We start from the raw sequence: 13,872 nt of genomic DNA, 5'->3' as shown, positions 1-13,872 counted from the left end.
TCGCCGTAAACCGAGGAATCTCCTCAGCTACTATCTTCCGGAGCCTCCTATTGCCATCCTGGGAAAACAATTCCTGAAGGATTTCCCCAATTGAGCCCCGGTCCGTCTAGGCAGGGCCGTCCCAAACCTGCCTATGACTATACGATACGCGTCCCCGAACGGGTTCTCGTTCAATTTAGCGAAGAGTGAATACGATTTAATTAGTAGATATTTTATATTTACATTAATTAACATGTTTATGTTTATTAATTACTAATTGTTTCTAATGCCCAATAATAAAAAAGCTTGTACTAGCCACAATTTCTCTTACCTAAATAACGATTATTCAGGTATTTGAATCTAAAATACCATAGTATCTAAACTACCAGACATATATCTAAAAGTACCAAGTATTATAACTTTATTCGATAGGAACACATTTTTGAATGTAGTGTGTAGATTTCAGATTTTAAATTTAGATTGCGTTATATTAGTTGCTAAGTATTTTAATATCGTATGACTTACACGTTTTAAAATTATAACATTTTTCACGTTAGTAAATACAAATCATCACAATTCAAAAATCTATAATAAGGCATCAGCCGAATCTGAAACGGAGCAAAAAAAAAAACAGCTGTAATCCCTCGCCTAGTTAAACGTTTTAATTCGAGTAAAATCCTTCCGTCACATTATAAATTTGCTTCAGAAAGTCTTTAAAAACAATTATTACTTTGCTTTTACACACTGCGGAAAATTAAGCCTTTCTTATAGAGAAAAAAATGTTTCTATTGTTACACGTTTAATCCTTTATTAATGTTTGTGAAATTAATAGAGCTGACTAATAATAGACTAACATAAACAAAAATGTTACCTGAAACTAGAACAATTTTTGGTAAAATCGCTTATTTTGAGGAATTATTTTTATCGAATATAGAAGTAATCGGTAATTTTTTCTTTTATATTTCATTTCTGTAAAATATAATCCCAGATCCGCGAAACGGGATTCAGTGGTAGGAGCTTACAGCCGATATAGCTGGTTTTATTATTATTTTTGTTTTCTGAATACTTATTTCTGTTTATTCGGTGTGCTCCTGATAGTAAGAGCAGTTTACTAAAAAAAATATTTGTTGATCTAAACCGTTTTGTAAAACTTTAAATACGAATTCAACATATTTTTATTTCTTACATTCTTTTATCCAATTATATACGAAGAAATTTTAGAGAAGTGAACTTTAGGAAGCGGTTTCTGAAAATCGTTTAAAATTTTGTTAAAGATATGTTTTTTATCGTTTTTTGACGGATAAAATTTTGTAATATTAACTATATAAAAAAATGAATTAATGCGCATTTCAAAATGAAACAAACCACCATAAAACAAATTACCGGTATATATAGTGTCTAGCTGAGGAGAGATAGCTGCCAGAGAGATTTCCATTTGGCTGATACCCAAATAAAACAACACTAGTCGAGTCGAATGCTGCAGTTCAGATATTTGGAATTTGAATTTCTTACTTAGTTTTCTAACATGAAGAACTAATTTTGAAATGTGATAACTGATGAAATTAATGCTCAGGCAGAATATAATTCTAATTATTAATTAATTAATTCTAATTATTACTCAGGCAGAAGTATGTTTGAGAGAAATTCTGCAGAAAACTGCTGATTAAAATGCTCAACACACAATAGACTCACTAGAATTATCCAAAGGTCCTTGCTATAAAAGTAAAAATTTAACATACATACAAATCTAGTGCATGTAGACGTAAGAAAAATTATATAACATTATATGGTTAAAGCTCAACATTGTATTCCTCCTTAGTTATTCTTGGCGTTTCTGTAAGCACAACCAAGATTTAATTTTAAGATGACCAAGCGTAAATGTTCAACTATGAACTTTCCAGAAGTATCCAAGATTAATAAATTAAATTGGAAACAGTAGCTTCTAAGATTGTTTATTGATTGTAGTAGCATTTTCATATTATTAATTTTGTTATTTTTTAATTTATTTATTAGTAAATATAATTATTTTTTAGGTTGTACAAAATTAAATCTCACAGACTTTAAAGGACATTCCCTTTGGCTGCGTTATACTTAACTGTGGGTCCGACTCAGGGGAGGGGGTATTGTAATGAGAAAAAATCTCACAGACTAATCTGACAAAAAAAAATCATCTGTCTTGAGGACTTCTTAAAACAGTTATTTTTTTTCCTTTTTTACTTCTAAATAAACTTGAAGTATATTTTTATGTTTTCAATTTTTTTTAAAAATGTAACACTAATATAATTACACTCTGTTTGTAGAACAAAAAATAATGTGCATTATGTTCTTTATTTTGATTGAGATGTCCACTGGTACCCTAATGTAAAGTGACAAGCAAGGGGTTTCTGGTTGTACTGTTGTTAAAGTACAGTTGTTTTTCCTAACCCCCGGGTTGGTCTAGTGGTGAACCCGACTTCCCAAATCAGCTGATTTGGAAGTCCAGAGTTCCAGCTTTCAAGTCCTAGTAAAATCAGTTATTTTTACGCGGATTTGAATACTAGATCGTGGATATCGATGTTCTTTGGTGGTTGGGTTTTATTACCAGAATTACTTTATCAATTACAAATTAATCATCAAGATCATCCGTAAGTTATGCAGTTTCTTGCATTCTTTTTTTCAGTTTTACAATGTGTTTTTGCTCTGTTTCCTCTGACTTTCTGCAGTAATTTAGGAAACTTTTTCATTTAACAGTTCCTACAAATCACTGATATTATGTGATATTAAATTATACGTAATTTTTGTTTACGTATTATAATGTAAACGTAAATACACTGTATAACAAAAACAAGTATTTGTAAATTACTAGCAAATTGATGAATAAGCCAACCTAAGAAATTAAATTACAAAAAACAGAATAGTAGTATTTAATTCTGAGAATGTCTGTGTAAGTAATGTCAACTGAACATGAACAAGAGTTTAAGAAATTTGATTGTTTAAAAAAACTGACCAAAACAAGGTAAAATATTGTACTGTATTATAATTTTAAAACAAAACAAGAATCATTTGAATGTTAAAATCACAGTTTAACAGCATTATTTAAGTTCTATTACGTTGTGTTAAAAATATTTAGAATATTTAAAAATAGTTTTGAAATAATTAATTGAGAAATTTTTGGTTTGTAATTTAGCATTATTAACAACTGATCGATAATTGAAATTCGTGTACTGCATTTGAATAAGTTCATGTTTTCCAAACTGAAAAAAATAAGGTGCCTGAATTGTTACATAATAATATTTTACATTACAAATAAAATTTTAAAAAAATATAAAGATTCAAATTGAAATGCCTAAACACTGCAATAAAAATTTTTTCGGTAGTTTGAAATAAATTAAAAAAATAATAATTTTAATTTTACATTTATTGTTTTACAATAGCCAAAATAAGTAAGTATTTGTGATATAATTTCGTAAAATTGCTAGGTTATACATGACAATAAATCTTATCATTCGAAAAAGAAAAAAATCTCTTTAATTATCTCTTTTAATTTTCTTTCTTCTTTAACTGATGTCACAAAATTTGTCAATAAAGTCCATCTACCAAGTCACATAATGTTATCTAATCGATAACATTATAATCCAAATACTGGCTTCTTTTTGAATTATTTTATAATAAAGTACTAACCCTTGTGACACTAAACAAAGCAGCAGATATAAGTATGAATTCTGCATGTTACATCTCAGTAGTTTTGGCTGAATCATTCTGTCACTCCCACGTGCAAGTACAATTAATATTGTACTGTAAGCTATCAATTGTCTGGCGCCATGACATGCCGATGATAAGCAATTAAAAATTTTTTTGGAGTTTTTGTTATTGATGTTTAATAACAATAACATCATATGTAACGCTTCACATCATTATCAGAACAATGAAAGAAAGTATTTCAGTCTGTGGTTCAGTACGATACAGTTTTATATTTCATTTTTATAACGGTTTTATTTTCATTAATTTTAATTTACTCTGTTTTTTGCCAGTCGGGTTTCAACGATGAGTAATTCTGTCGGGAAACATAAACCGGGAAAATCCTTAAGTACCTCCGAAAAAAAATAATCAACAACGTATGTATAACCTTAAAACAAGATGACCCTGAAACTGCAATCGAAGACATTGCTCAGAAAACAAGTAGTATGTAACAGGCGTTAGTGAAAGAACAATCTTTAATATAATAAAAAACATAAAATTGATGGTAAACATGTTAGTCCTAAAAAGACTCGAAAGCGTGTAAAAACGACTGAAAAGTTAGACGATTTTACTAAAACCTCTACCAGAAAAAAAATGATTTGTTTTATTTCAATAACGAGCTTCCTAACTTGAACAATATATTAAATGCCGTGAATACCGACTCTGAACTGCCGATTTTTTTAGAAATACATTGTATACTGTTTTAAAATCAGTGAATGAATTTTCGTTTCATGTCCAGAAAAAATAATTATTTTTTGATTGAACGTTAACATATTATTTTATGGTGCAGGGATTATTTAAGAGAAATTAAGCGACTTCGTGAAGAGGGTAAGACAAATTATCCTACTGAAACTTGGGTTAATGCGGAACACGTACGAGAATAGATATGGGTGGATAAGGAAATAAAAAACGCAAAAGACGGTTTTATGAAAGGTTTGTCAACTGGGGTGAAAACCCCGGCTGGAAAATGTAAACGATTAATATTAAATCACGTAGGAAGTGAAAACAGGTTTTTGATTGATTGGTGGTTCATTGGTATTTAAATTCAAATCTTCCCAAGAGAATCACGATGAAATGGATGGTGACAATTTTATGAGTGGTTTAAAAAAATTATCTAAATTTTTCCCTGAAGGTTCAGTCATAGTAATGGATAATGCGCCGTACCATTGTCTAAAAACTGAAAAACTTCTAAACGCTTCGACCCGAAAATCGTTAATTACCGAATGATTAAAATCAAAGAAAATCGCATACTCCGAAGACATATTAAAACTAGAATTATAAGATTAGTAAAATCAGTTAAAAAATATATATTCATTTTAAAGTAGATGAAATAGCAAAATTAAAAAAAAAATTGTGTTGTGTTGCGTCTTCCTCCATAACAGCAATTTTAACCCGATAAAATTCATACTGGACACAATCAAAGGCTGCATTGGGAGAAATAATACAATAATTAAGCGTTGTAAAAAATCTGTTGATAGTATATATGTCTAACAGTTAGAATTTATAAATTACTAACGTAGCGCCGAATAATAACAATAACTTATCTACACTTGGGCTTCTAACAAGAAATAGTGGGTGAAAATTTGTTACCATATTCAAATATTTTACAATATTTTAGCGTGTAGCATAAAGTTGCATACGAATATATCATAAGCCGAACAAGTAACAATTATTCAAGCACAAAAATAAATGATAATATGTTATTAAAGCGTAAATAAACTGTTAAAGTGGTTGTACTGAGTGGTAATCAATCCGTCTTTTTTTTTTAATCCTTTTTCGGTTTTATGTGAAACGAAAAAGATAAATTCCCATCAGATGTTATGCTAGAGCTGATTGAGAAATGCAAAGGGAGAATATATTTGTATTCAAAACTACACGTAGATATCACATAATTTAATTTTCTCTTGGATAAAATTAATGAGCGTCCACAATTAACATTATTAATAAAAAGTAGGCTTTCCTTTAATCTCCATTAGCTAAATTCATAATACTAAGAATTTTGTCTGACAAAGCAGAAAAGCAATTCTAAAAAGAATATATTTTCAGGTTTCAGATGTATATTCCGGACTTTTTTCTAGAAGAATCCGTAGGCTATTAACATTTAGCCGGTAAGATGGTAAAGAAAATGATAACGGCCTGTAGTTAGCCGGTCTCTGGTTTTATTCACTGCAGGTATTTCGGATTTTTACACCCGTAGTATTATCCACGTTATATTCCTCGTTAAAAATATATATTTATTCGTCCTAGGTCGTAATACTCGTAAATAAAATTTACTTCAACCCTAATCCAAAAAAGAACGTAAAACTGCAAGAAAAAATCATTATTTCAGTCTCTGGGTAAAGCAATGTTGGGCTAAGATAAAAAAATCATCGTATATAGCGATAGCGAAAAATGCTGGAAGCACCACTGACCACTAACAAAATACCACTGACTGTTTTTCGTAATTTTGTTAGTAAAATGACACTATTCAACATTGTTTCTCGATTTAAACGCATAGTTTATCCTATAAAAGGAAACGAAAACAGAAAATAAAAACATTCCCTTTTGTTTCGCAAGTTAAAATCATTTTTAAAATGGCCGACTAAGTAAAAAAAGGGTTCAGCGTTTCGCCTTTAAAACTGCAACCATTAAAAAAACTTTTTGGTTTACCTAATATGTCAAAACTAACTTAAATTTCCTTTGAAAGTGAATAATCTTTTAAATAACGAAACGAAAAGTTAATACAATTTTATGTTTTATTTTACTTCAAAACGCAAAACTTACATTAAAAAATGGATCAATTGAACTTCCGATATTGCATATCTCTATCCCACCTCTTTACTGATCTTCATAGCTGAGTGGTAGTGTCTCGATCTTTCATCTGAGAATACTGGGTTCGAATCCCGGGCAGGCATGGCAACTTTATGTGCTAAAAAATTCTTTTTCTATATTCCACGTACAAGCTTCCCTGTTAGTTTATGTGATGAATTAATTCAACAATCAAAAACAAAAAATTTAAAAAATTTACATTTAAATTACACTTCTTTGTAATCTATAAAATCAAAGCTTCTTTTTCTTTCCATTTGTTAGTTTCTTATAAATAAGTGGTTTTTATACTGTTACATAAAATCAACATTTTTTTTTTTTGTTAAAGTATTATGTTTTCTAACTTTAATCGTTGTTGCAGTCTGTAATGAGAATGTTTATTTTTAATGAATATTTTAAAATATAAAAATAAAATATTATTATTGTATAGTGTATTTATTATGTTTTAGTATTTTTAGTTTTTTACCCACCGGGTTGGTCTAGTAGTGAACGCGTCTTCCCAAATCAGCTGATTTGGAAGTCGAGAGTTGCAGCGTTCAAGTTCTAGTAAAGGCAGTTACTTTTATTCGGATTTGAATACTAGATCGTAGATATCGGTATTCTTTAGTGGTTGGGATTCAATTAACCACACATCTCAGGAATGGTCGAACTAAGACTACACTTCATTTACACTCTTACATTTCATCCTTTAAAGTAATACCTGAACGGTAATTCCCGGAGGCTAAACAAGATAAAGAAAGGAAAGTATTTTTTGATTATTTTAGTATAAAAGTAAAAATACCGTTACTAATTTTTTATTTTCTGTACAAATGTAACAACCTCTTCCATATTTTGAGCCAACCAGTTCCACATTATGCTTCTTACATCGGTTTAATGATTGATTAAAATTCACACTATTGCAATTTTAGCGTTGCTGGGACAGAATGTTAAGAAAAATGAAATTCATTAAATGGTAATCTGATAGAATTGAGAACTGCAAATATACCAGTTTCAAAGTTGAAAATCAAATTTTGTAACCAGCAGCCCTTACCTCCAACATGAAATTTTCACTTCTACTGTTGGGTCTTTCTGAATCCGTTCAAAAATATACAACCATTGCAATAATTCGTGCTTCCTTAAAAGAATAAAAAGCCTATTAATAATGTTCTAAAATAATTTACAATAAGATAAATTTAAATTTATATTATATTTTCCCCTGTTGGATCGAAGAAAAAAGGTTGCAGTTGGATAATCGTTCAATGAACGTAAACGGCGCACGATTATCCCCAAATGTAGTTCGTAAAATGTGACTCTTCTGTTACACACAGATTAAAGTTTGATCAATCTACTCACTTGCACACTGGCTCTAGTAAAAAATTAATTTAATTGTTTATTTTATTTATGTAAATAATTTTTTTGGCTGATTAACCATTTACAGAATCGTCTTCTGAAAGGCTGGGGTGATATAAACATCACTAGCTAGGAGGCAGACTAGCAAGTAATAGTAATTCAAAGTTCGGATAACGTTGCACCACGCAGTATATTTTACTGGATTTTCAACAGTCTCAAACATTCTCAGAGACGTTGTTGAATACATATTGTCAATCACGTCGATTCATGTTAATGTAAATTATTTAAAAGTTAAAAAAAGGGATTTTATAGGTTTATGCACCTCATTAAGAAAACAACAATAACAACTCTCATGGAAAATTGTAATTTTATTAAAACTAAGAAAATATTACCAATTTTGAGCCAGAACATGGGCATTAAAAAGATCAAAAGCTCCTTCGCCTATTTTCGTTCATCTTACGATTGAGCATAAAGTTGCAAATCGAAAGTAATTTATATTATGTAACGTTAGTCCAGGACAGCCGTAGAAATACTTTCATCTAAATAAATTTTTAATTAATTTTTCTCTGCTTAATTATATACACAATAATACGTTGAATTAAAAAAATTACAGATACGGCACTGTCCGAGTTACAATAAATTTTCGTGCCACAAGGTCGAGTTTCAGTGTTACCTACCTAAAACATTTTTTATTATTAAATAAAACAAACATTATTTATTGAATAATTTTGTATAGTGTTACTAGTGATTTCGGTAATCTTAATGAGTGAAAAGAAATGATACTGTTACACTTTTCAGGCAAAACCAAAAATTGTTGCTTTTTAAAATAAATCCATAATCCTTAGCAGAAAGAAAATTCAGTAAATATGAATAGTACAAACAAAAATTATGGAAGACAAAAGAAAAATCCTTATTGCCAATAGAAATAAGTGCAGTTAACGGGGTAAATTCATGATACAAGAAATTGACAGAAAAATATAAATAAATGTGGTGTGTGTGTGTGTGTGTGTGTGTGTGTGTGTGTGTGTGTGTGTGTGTGTGTGTGTGTGTGTGTGTGTGTGTGTGTGTGTGTGTGTGTGTGTGTGTGTGTGTGTGTGTGTATGTGTATGTGTGTGTAAGTGACAGTTTGTACCTACGGAAATTAGTAGAGAAAAATCATAAGTGAACTATTTAAATACGAATTTTATGGCAGAAAGCAACTGGACACAAGGATTTTTTTTTTAAATTATATACCTTTTCTTTAGGGAGAAGTACCGCAGCAATGCAGCACTTTATCACGTAAGACGTAACTCAGTTCCAAGAGTATGTATAAACTTATTCAAAAATAATTATTCTCTAAATCAGATTAGAAATGGTTGATTTCTGTTCAGTTAAAAATAACAACTACCACAAACTGACAACTGTGAAGCAAAAGTTCCTATAGTAAGATTCGTATAGTAAATACGAAAAACCGGCGTTCGGATGCACTAATTACACTCTCAAACTAATCTACACTCTCAAGACTAATTTGTCTTATAAGTATATATAAAAACAAAAAGAAAGAAATAATTCTCCTAAAGGAAAAAATTTTCTTCTCTACGTGGAATTGTCCTAATTCAAGTGGGATTGAAGTACGAACTCAAAACATCAGTTGGATCGGACAGTCAACTTAGGGCTGGCTGTAGCTGATGAAATTCACTTGGTAAAGGAACCGGCTGTTTCACTGAAAAAATATTACTGCAAATATTATCAAGTAATATTTCTACAGTCATCTTATAAAACATATCAACATAAAGTGACGAAGAATGAGATAAAGTAGTGACCTCGCGGTTATAATTGATTAAGAATTTAAGAAAACTAATTTAAACTTAAATAAAACTAAAAAAAACTTTGATGAAACTAACATTACTTACTTATACAAACATACGTAAAATTAGTATTACACATATAAACCAATTTTAGTGTAAACCGAATAATTATTTAAGTGTTGTATAATTTTACCGAATGAGTACTTTTGTGTAAGCCTATTACCTTTCAAAGTATCGCTTAAAATTACCGTTCGCAAAGATACTTCTGAAATAAAATAAACTTTGTCCCTGTTAAGAAAATAATTTAACGTAATTTAATTTTACGACATGTACAACAAAATCTTCCAAATTCCAAAAACATTTAGTTTTCTTTCCTAGTAATATGACTTTTGTAATATATTTGTCATACTTTTCTGATTGTAAGCGTTACCTTAAATATCTTTCAAGTAAAGCAGAGCGACTTTATTATTGAAAACAATCTCTTGTTCTAACTTTCTTAGAATGTAAATTCATTTCAGAGCCAAACTTACATTTCCTCAATCGTTTGATAAAGTTTTCATGTAATCTCTTTTAATTTTTTACTGTAGCTTTTTTTTTAACTTCTTATACATTTTGACTGTTTTACATTTCAACGATATGAGCTTAATTTTTATAATATTTTAATGTATTTTTTTTTTTAATAATAACAAAAACTGTTTTTTTTTTCGATTTAAAACTTGAATTTAACATTTACCATTCCAAATTTGTTTAATATTATTCTATTCTGTTTTCAACAGTAAAATCGACTGCTGATTAATAAATAACGTCAAATCATTATTTCTGAAAATGCTGTTTATTTATGATTATTTGTAGTATTCAAAATTTTAGATTTTATCGTTACCTCTATTAACAAGGACGTTCAAAGAAAAATTTTCAAAATCATCTCTTCCTATAATTTGCGGCACGTTAACCAATAATTTATTACGTATTTTAATGATTAAAAGGTTTTAAAATTTTTATTTAGTTTTACCCTTCAGATTACTTACATAGTAAACTTAGTTTTTTTTTGCGTTCTTTCACTCCCCTCCCAAGAATCACAGCAGTAGTGATTAATGATCACCTTCCATTCTTGATGAAGATTTATGTATAATGGTTTTAATTTCACGGTGCATTTTTTTACAATATGTAAATTATATCTTACCATCAGTAATGTTTACTCGTAATTATTTAACTTCTATTTTTTTTTATTTAAATAACCACCAAATCGTAGTTCATCTATTAATAACGCCTTGTTTACTATTCAATTAATAAAATTTCTTATAAACTCTGTAATAAACACTAATTATAATTATTAACGATATATAAAAAGTTTTGAAATACAATTAATCGTATTGTTTGCGATGATGTACTGGAATTGAAAAAAAGCTTTTATAATATTTATAATTTATTAGTCGGAGAAGAATAAACGTTACTCGTAAAATTAATATACATAACACCAAAAAACGTTACTTTAATAGTTCATAAAGAAGAAAAATAGTTTAAGACACTCCTGTGATAATGCCCTGATATTAGGTTACTTCACCTCGGTCTAAAAACAGGAATATAATGACAGCTAATTAAATTTAAAAGTAAATAAATGACATTTTTTATGAAAAACCTATTTTACAAATTGAATTTCTAAATTTTAATAATAAAAATATCTGCACTTCAGAGATGCAAATTTAAAACTGAAACAATTAAAATAAAAAATTTTTAAAAGCAAGCTATTTATTTAAAACTAAACCACGCTCTTATCAGAAAAGCCTAGGTTGTACAACAGACTAATCGGAACGAAGCTATTCTATGAAAATACCTGTATTATTTTGATAGTGCTTTATTTTAATAAAGCTATGATATTAAATTTACCATAAAAGTAAAGAAAATAAGATCCTTATTCTTTCTTTTGTTCAGTATTTGTTAATGTGTTTAATATAAAAAGTAAAATACTAAAAAAATGGGACCTTAAAAAATAATAAACTGAAAAACGTTTCAAACAAAATTTAAAAAATCAGTTTTGGAAACTTTATTAACTCAATTTTTAATAAAACAATGTATTTTCAGTTTATCAATAATAACTGAAATAGAGATATTTAATTTTATTAAATGACTGGTCCAATTATTAAAGGTGTATCTTTCTACTATAGTTTTATTTATTAAAATAAAGTCACAGTTTTCTTCTAATCATTTTTTCGCAGTATTCTTACCAAAAAATGTACTGAACCGTTCAGCAGTCGGCATATTTGAAACAAAGGAAATTTTTGTTTAAGTTAAGTGTTCTTGTCTTGAATTAAAATATTTATTGATTAGCATGCAAACTGAAATAATGCAGTTATATAAAAAAAAATAATAAAATTCATTAATTTTTCCCAGCAAATGATAGATTGTTATTTATGAACACATTTTAATGAATAAAAAATCGAACCACTAAATATGAATTCATAGAAAAATGTTGCATAAACAACATTTAAATCCTAATTATTTCAAATAATACATTTTTGCAAATTTCTGTATCTGCAATTAACATTCAAAAAATTGTTGAAAAATATTTATTTATATTTATCAGAAATGTAGTTTCATAATGAAAATTCTAAAAAAACCTGTTCGTACTAGGTAAAAATATAACACGCTTATTTTTGTTCTGAATAATATATTTTTACACCAATTTTTTACAAGAGCCGACATATTTTTCAAAATTATTGAAAAAAATTGCGTCTTTCAAAATGTTATTTTAGAAACAAGTAAAAGATACGGTATATTTATGATATGTTTGTAATTATGCTTATAATACTTTTACTAAAAGATTTGATTCAAAAATCATTATTACATTCCGTCTAAAATAACTGCACTTAACACACACGGCAAAATATACGAACTCTCCGTACATACCCAAAATTCTCAACATTGTTCAATTTTCAGGATACCCAAGATAACAAGGTTCCTCTTACCAGTTGACAGAGATCATGCCCCAAAACGGAAAATAAAACAGTTTTACGTTTTAAAGTTATGAATTTTCCCGGTATATCACCTAACATTTTGAACTGTTTTAATTGAACATAAATAAAATACAAGGAAAGATTAGTTATAGGTATCAATTGTGGATCTAGGAACTGTAATAAATACTCTGGAGACATAATAATATATACGATTACGCTGTTTAAAAGTTTTTTAACATAACATAGTTACTGCGATTTTTTTTCTTTATAATTACTATAAAGTCAGTGGTAACAGATTAGGATCTGTTCGGAGACATTTATTTTTAAAAAAAATTTTTTTACACTAAGTAGGTTCGAGTGCCTCAAACACTGTAAGCCAATTGAAAGATGAGCCTTTAATTTGTCAAGAAGTGCATCAATTAGAACTCCCACTGAGGCAAATATATCCGGCGGAGATCATTACTTACTTCTATACGATTTCTTTTATCAATTTCACAGCTTTCAAAATAAAGCAATTCTTCAGTTTTTTCGACCCAGAAGTAAAGCCAATTGTCACTATTACGATTTCACCATTTTCACAATTATTTCACCATATTTGATCATATTTTTTCATTATGATCACTGCAGGCGTAACACTTTCTAGAAATTTGATAAATAATAACTGTAAAGAAAAAGATTGTTTAAATTTTTTTAATCATTACGTAAATGGTAATGCATAGTAGTACAGAAAAAGGATGAAGCTTTATTCGATCTACATACAGCAAAGTAAAATTACAATAAATACTGACTGTGTGTGTCAAACTTGCGAATAATAGTTTCGATGATAGTCGTGCGAGGGGCAACATGCCCCCTGCGAACTGGCATGCCGGTGGTAACACTGAATCACTTCATCACAACAATTAACAAATCCCGAACGGAAACGACATCCACACGCCAACGAGTACGACGCACTACTGAAACGAGCGTCGCGATCGCGTTGCGCTGTAAGAGATGCGCATTATGTAGGTTACTTTTTGTTTGAACCGACTTCAACTTGTTTACAAACATAAACCTCATCACGTGATCACAAAACTGCCTCACGCCCAACCATGGTGTCTCTGCCGTATTCCATGCGGTAGGCCCCCGCCGACCTAGTCGTTTGTTCCGCAGACCCCTGCTTTCCTAATGGCATACATTACTGTTCTAATCTAATCAATAATACAGAACCTGAGGCAAACAAAAATATGTGTTGAATAGCATTATAGCAGAACAGTAAATAAATAAATATGCTAACAATGAAAACAAACAGTATTTTATGTATACGT

At 29.2% G+C, this 13,872-nt stretch overlaps 1 protein-coding gene across 1 annotated transcript in view; it reads right to left on the bottom strand.

The window, feature by feature from the left end:
- The window catches only part of LOC142332349 (voltage-gated inwardly rectifying potassium channel KCNH6-like), a 792,659-nt gene extending 779,116 nt beyond the window's left edge, over positions 1-13,543 (bottom strand). Inside the window, exon 1 of the mRNA XM_075378757.1 lies at positions 13,357-13,543. Coding sequence (XP_075234872.1) covers positions 13,357-13,432 — 76 coding nt within the window. The 5' untranslated portion in view covers positions 13,433-13,543. The remainder of the gene's footprint in view (positions 1-13,356) is intronic.
- Positions 13,544-13,872: the final 329 nt, after the last annotated feature.

This window comes from Lycorma delicatula, chromosome 1 (genome assembly GCF_047948215.1).
Source record: "Lycorma delicatula isolate Av1 chromosome 1, ASM4794821v1, whole genome shotgun sequence".
Classification (NCBI taxonomy): domain Eukaryota; kingdom Metazoa; phylum Arthropoda; class Insecta; order Hemiptera; family Fulgoridae; genus Lycorma; species Lycorma delicatula.
Note: the sequence above shows the minus strand (reverse complement) of the source record. Positions and strands in the feature narration are given on the sequence as shown.